The sequence below is a fragment of the Dipodomys ordii genome, unplaced genomic scaffold (assembly GCF_000151885.1).
Source record: "Dipodomys ordii isolate 6190 unplaced genomic scaffold, Dord_2.0 Scaffold12, whole genome shotgun sequence".
Taxonomy (NCBI): domain Eukaryota; kingdom Metazoa; phylum Chordata; class Mammalia; order Rodentia; family Heteromyidae; genus Dipodomys; species Dipodomys ordii.
In genome coordinates this window covers 18,041,195-18,048,060 of record NW_012267228.1, presented here as the reverse complement: position 1 = coordinate 18,048,060, position 6,866 = coordinate 18,041,195, and the positions used below count along the sequence as shown (strand labels likewise).

The 6,866-nt window shown below is 38.0% G+C and overlaps 1 protein-coding gene across 1 annotated transcript; it reads right to left on the bottom strand.

Moving 5' to 3' along the window:
- Window positions 1-2,921: 2,921 nt before the first annotated feature.
- Window positions 2,922-4,393, bottom strand: LOC105981346 (RNA-binding motif protein, X chromosome-like). The gene is given in 1 exon segment (XM_013010474.1): window positions 2,922-4,393. A coding segment is annotated over 1 exon segment (1,149 nt). The 5' UTR covers window positions 4,174-4,393; the 3' UTR covers window positions 2,922-3,024.
- Between the last annotated feature and the right edge of the window lie 2,473 nt (window positions 4,394-6,866).

Genomic DNA, 6,866 nt, shown 5'->3' with positions numbered 1-6,866 from the left:
GAATTATATAATATATATAATATATAATAATATACAATATTATATATAACACATACTTATATATTATAATTATACATGTTATATATAATATATGCTTATGTATAATATTATAGATAAATATGTACTATATTCATATAAATTCTATATATACAAATATATATTACATATAAATTATACATATATACATATACATAGAACATATAAGTATATGTTATTAAAACATATATAATATATTATATCATATAAAGTTATATAATATAAATTATATATAAAAATACATAAATTATATATCATTTAAAATGAAAGAATTAAATAGTGCCTCAGTCTCACTGGCACATTTAAAATCTTTAGTTAAACATTTTATTAGTTCAAAGGTTTTGGCTAGACAATGATGAAGGTTCTTGGCTGAGTTTTCTCAACAGTGATCCCATGATTACATTGAGAATGATAACCAGCTACCAGAGTATGCATATACAGCGTGGTTCCTATGCACCATAGAACATGGAACTGACTGTCTCCACAAGCTACCAGTAGTCCCCTCCCCATCTGGGGAAACACAAAATATTAGTAATCGATGGCAAATGTTCGCTGGGTTGGGGGCATCAATAACATTTCTAGATGAGAATCAATGTCCTTTATTCAGCCTAGTGCTTAGAATCTGAGGGACAACCTTTGACAAACTGCCTTAAACACTAGTAAGATTTTTTTAAAGTAGAAAATACCATGTTTGTGAATGATAAGTGTTGTAGGTGAATAATTAGGTACATGATAATACACTAAGGATATTAGAGCGCCCTGCCATGACCACCCCCACTGTGGTACCCAGAAACCTGGAGACTACAGTTTCTATTGTCTCTTTGCCCTATCTATAAATTTGGCTTTCCATCTTTAGATAATTCAAGGACTAACAATGACAGATTTGATTGATTGGTTTAGACAACAAAGCCTGGGGACTTGGGAATTCTTAAACAAACAAACTAGACACTAACTAAATTAAAAAACAAAACATCTATCTGCTTCATTGCCCAAATTCTATCAAGATAATTTTGAAAGTATGTTGGAAGAATGAGGCATCTCACTTAGGAGGAAGATTTTTAAATTTCTCTGTTAAAAATAGCATCAAATATTTCATGTATGGTGAAAAATATCTTACAACTGTCAGTAAATGAAGCAATAGTTTGAACTTAGTTTTCTAAGGAGGGATTTGGCCTGACAATGTACTAGGTTCAGACTACCATGTTGTTAGTAGGATAAGATAAATGAGTAGAGATGGTTCAAGTTTCCACCTATCTTCACCTTAATCAAAAATCAAACTAGATAAAAATAGATGTGTCTTATTTTTATAGGGCTAGAAAAACCATCAGGAATGTTAGAATTTGGAGATGAAATATCCCCCAGGTGCTATATGTTGAAGGCTTGGTTCTCCGATGGTGGTATTATGGAGCACTCTGACTGGATCAATGGACTTAGTCAGTGGTGAATTCAAATTTGTTGGTGTCATGGGGAAGTGGAAGAAACTAGGAGCTGGGACTTCGGTGGAGAAAGTAGATGAATGGGGAGGGGTTGTCACTGGAGAGTTTATCTTATCCTTTACCCTTCCTCCTTCTTCTGTCCCTCTTCTTCCTGGCCACCATGAAGGAAGCAGCTTTTCTTCTCCCATGCCTTTTTATCACAATGTTTCTATCCTGCCTCGGAGCTAAAAGCAGTCAAGTCAGCCAACCATGGATGGAAACTTCCAGAACCCTGAACCACAAAAATTCCTTCCCTCATTTAAATTGTTTCTCTCTGGCAGTTCGTTGCAGTAATGAAAAGTGATTAACTCAAGCACTTTAGCTTTCTGAACATAAAATTATCATTAGATTAGATGATATAAGCTAATATTTGACCATTTTTTTACTTATCTGAAGGAAAAGTCCATAACCTTACAACTAATGTTTTGAAGAGCATAGAAGTAGTATAGTGATATGATAAGAATATATTTGGAGAATGTAATCATTAGGCCATTTAATTGTGCAAGCACAGATAAACTAAGACAACTATGTTGTCACAGGTGATATCATTATATGTGACTATCATTTTACACATAGTCTGTCATTAACTAGAGTGCTGTTCTGTGGTACATAACAATAGTTCATTTCTCCAATGTGTATCTCAGTAAAAGCTGCCTGATAAATCCTTTGGTTTTTTCCTCTCTATTTCACAAAAAGAGTTCAAATCTATTCACATAATAACCTAGCCCTATGTATGCTTATAATAGATTAGGCCTCAGACTAAATACTAATCATTCTTTTCTTTTTTTTTTTGCAGCTTCATGGTTGGTTTTGGCCAAACTTTTTATTTAGTATTCTGTAGTTGTTTAACACGCACTTAAATGGTCTTACTGGGGGAGGGGAAAAGGGAGGCTCTTGCAGATTCCTAAGGAAATGTCAAAAGACAATATATGGCCAGCATTATCCATTGTTGGTTTGCTTGTTTTTTTTTGGAGGGGGGGGTTACTGGGTGAGTAGCACTTTGCTAACATAGGTATCTGATCTCAGGTTTTTCACACTGAGAACATTGAGATTTCAGTTGGAAGACACCCTGAAATCCTAAGAGGAGTGTACCCCGACCACCCTCTAAGAGCTAGTTTATCTGTATAGGCAGGATGATTCATCTCTCAATGGAGACCAATGTATATCTAGGTGGCCAGATGTTTGTGGAAGATCTGAGAATTGCTTGCCTCACTTACTGGGAAAAGTAGATAGGAAGTGGCCTTTAAATTGGAAAATTACAACACCAGTACAAGTCTTACACACTTGACATTTGCTTATTGAAAGCAATTTGTAATAACAAATAAAATTAAACATGTGTAACTTTTTTTCCTCACAAGAACATAAAAATTATGAAAGGGAACTTAACAGGAAAATTTTAAAAAGCTGACACAATTTTCTCCTTTTAGTAGTCCTTGGGTAGTTATGACAGAATAGTTTCCACTTTTGTTTTGTTTCTTTGAACGGGGATTTTGGTCCAAAGTTTTGTCTGTTTCTAGTATCTGCTTCTGCCTCCCCCTCTATCAGATCGGCTTCCTCCACGGCCACCACCTCTTGGTGCTCGGCGGCTTGAACTGCTGTAAGAATCACGTGGAGGAGGGTACCCCCTTTCCATAGACGGGGGAAGCCCTCGTTCTTGTCTGCCAACCCGATCACGACCACTTGAGTAGAGATCACTTCGGCTGCTTGAGTAACTGTCTCGACTTCCACCATATCCGTCTCGTGAGCTGCTGTAATCATCATAGCGACTGCTTCCACCGTAAGATGGCGGGGGCCCTCGTGTAGGTGGAGCACTACGTGAGTTACCATAACTCTCATATGAATCTCTGTAGGAGCCTCCACTTGGATGATCTGAATAGTGACGATCCCGACCATATCCATCTCGATCACTATAGCCTCTTGACGGATAGTCATCACGTGAACTGGAATGACCATAATCACGGGAAGTGTAATCTCTTGGAGGTGGCGCATAATCTCTTGTGTCCCGAGAACTTGGGTAATCTCTACTTGAGTAGCTATCTTTAGTAGACTATCCATCATCTCTTGGGGACAAATAAACATCTCTTCGAGAAGGCAGGGGTTCCCTTCGGGGTGGGCCTCCATAACTGTCTCTTCCACGTGATACAGGGGCTCTCCCTCCCATTCCACTGCTGCTGCGAACTGGTCCTGAAGGTGCTGATCTCTTAGGAGGGGGACCCCCACTTCGTGGTGGCGGGCCTCTTGTCACTGGAAGAGGCCCCCTGGAAGAACTCATGTTAAAATCATCCATGTGTCCTCCACGTGAGGCAGGTCCTCTAGTTCCACCACTTCCTCCTCTGAGACCTCTGGGAGGACCTCTGCTTCTTGGAGGTGGAAGAGGTCCACGTCTACCACTTTCAAATGATGGTTTGGTGGCTTGTTCCACCTTGATGGCTTTTCCATCTAAGGACTTTCCATTCATGTCTCTGGCTGCATCCTTAGCATCTGCTGGACTTTCAAAGGTGACAAAAGCAAATCCTCTTGATTTGTTTGTTTCACGATCTTTCATCAAAAGTACTTCCACTATTCGACCATATTTGCCAAATACTGCTTCAAGGGCTTTTTCATTTGTTTCTGTATTAAGCCCACCAATGAAGAGCTTTCCTGGGCGATCTGCTTCAACCATTTTTTTTCCTGGCGAGTAATACTCGGAGAGGGTGGCGACGGGCCCAAGCTCCTACGAGCTCGCCGACCGGACCTTCCAAACAGCGCGGCACCAAAAAATATATATATATGTATATGTATATATGACAGCTACCGAGACCCGGAACCGAACGGAGATGCCGCTAGCACTACTGCGCAACGAGGGCGAACAAAGGAGACAGCAAACTTTATACTACCCGGGAACGAGGCTGAAGAACTAATCATTATTTTCCTATCCTCATTTAAATTTCATGAAAATAGTAGGAAGGTATTATTTTATACTATTCTGAAGACAAGAAATCGGAGGCTGAATTTTGATAACTTACTAATAAAGGGTACAGTCAGGTTTAACACTCAGGCCTGGAAAAGTATGAGGCTTTTGATCATAGTCTGCTTTCTGTTATTACAACAAAATGCTTGAGATAATTAACTTATAAAATGTTTATTTAGGCTTTGGGTCTGTAGGGAGGTAGCACATCATGGAGGGAGCAGGTAGATGAGCAGAACCACTTACCTCATTAGTCAAGAAGCAGAAGAGAAGAGAAAGAGGCCAAGGCCCATTAATTTACTTTGAAGATACACCTCCAATAACCTAAAGACCTCCCGCTAGGCCCTCTCTCCTATAGGTTTACAGCATCTCCCAAAAGCCTGCCTCTGGACACCTAGCATCTAACGCATGGAACTTTATGGGACATTCCACATTCAAACTCAAGCACTTGTAACACTGTAGCAGTGGTGAAGAGGATGCCCATTCTGGCATACAAGTACAGCAAGCTCTCCAGACCCCAGATCTACTTGGTGCACAGAGATGCCACAGGGAATGTTGTATGAGTGCCATGTTGGTTCCTTGGACCAGATTGTGAAGAGGAATCATACTTCACGCATGTACATATTTTCTCCTGAATATGGAAAAATCAGCTAAAATTGCTGGGGGGAAAATTAGTTTTCTAGGCTTCTTATTTATTAGAAAATAATTATTTGTTTTCAGGCTAAGTGATAGTTTTATTACTTTGAACTTATATAATTTCTTTATGTCAGGTACATTCCTTTTTTTCTAACAATAACAACAAAATACACCCACCAATTGTTGCCCCAAGCCATTGAAGTACCTGTATAACATTGATCTTTCTGGATTTTTTTTGCCTCCCCTTCCCCTTTCCCTCTACCCCAGTCAACATGTCAGCAAAAAGACACCATATTATGATGTTTTTCAAATGCAATCAATGATATGACAATATGGAATCTCCATTTGATCCTAAGTCCACTTGAAAAATATTTGTAGTGATCTACTAGTCTGTAAAGGTCCTGACTTCCTATCAGAAAATATTTCTGATTGGCCATTTCCAAAAAGGATGCAGGTTTTATAAGAGTTAATCAAAGTAGTCAAACACTAGGAGGCCCAAGAGAAGAAACATATTAAACACGGTCTCGAAGAAAGAATTCACTAGAGTTACTTAAGGGAGAGACAATTTTGAATTAATAAAGTATAGTAATTAAAATATGAGTAAAAACAAGAGAAAGTCTTATTATCTTTTGACATTTGATGGATGAATGAATCAATCAAGTTCAAGTGTAGAAAATAAAATGAAAGGATAAAATGATATTGATTGGGAATAAATAGAACCATGTAAAAGTCTCACTGGGACTCTTTTGATGACTAGACAAGGTCACTTGCAGAAGCTTTCCATTTATATATAGGTCAATGTGCTACTTTATTTTGGAAAAATATATTGTTACTATGAGTCAGTGAATATTCCCCTTAAAATCTTCCACAAATTCTTCAAAATTGACTGACTATGGAGAGTCTCCCTCTGTTATTGCCACAGATTATGCATAGATCCATTTTAAACATGCCATAGTTTCTATTATTTCTGGGAGAAATGGGGTTGATGGAGGAGGTGGTAACTTGTATTTAGTTTACCATCATAAAAAGTGTTCATTTTAGAGATAGGGACAAAATGACTCCATCTTCCATGGTTTCCTCTTTTCTCCTACTCCTTCTTGTGAAAAGAGGCAAGTCTGAGATGACATGAGAAAGAAGAAAGAATTGGAAAAACAGAAGGGAGTATAAATGCGGGCACAGACACCAGACTTGCACTGTCAGCTGCCACAAAGGGTCTAGTCCTGATGATTGTGTTTGTATCTAGATTTCAATTTTCTCATTTTTTAAAATGCAGGGTTTGTATAAATTAATACTCTAAGTTGCCTCCAACTTTCACAATATATAATCCCATGAAATACCATCCTATCTTCACAATAATGTCTTTAAGTACAGCTGACAGAACTACACATCTGTGGGCTAAAGCTCTGAGTCTCTTCCTACAGTTCAAATACTAAGTAGACTGGAAAGAGTTAAACTGTTTAAGTAGTAATTATCACCTACTTCTTAACTGCACATCGTCACATTAACAGAAGAAAACACTCTAGCCCTGAGTATTCCTAATAGATCTACTATAGGAGCAAAAGATCAAGTCCTTATGGTCCCTTGAAGAACTTGGAATACTCAAATGCCAAATCACAATTTTACATAAAGCTACTCTGTTGGGTAGAGCCACCTGAAAATGATTATTGGCAGTATTACCAAACTGAAACTAGCCAGTACATTAAAAACTTTAAATGAAATCAATACTTTTAATAAGTATTTTATTAAAGCATATTGTTATCTATTTTATGGCA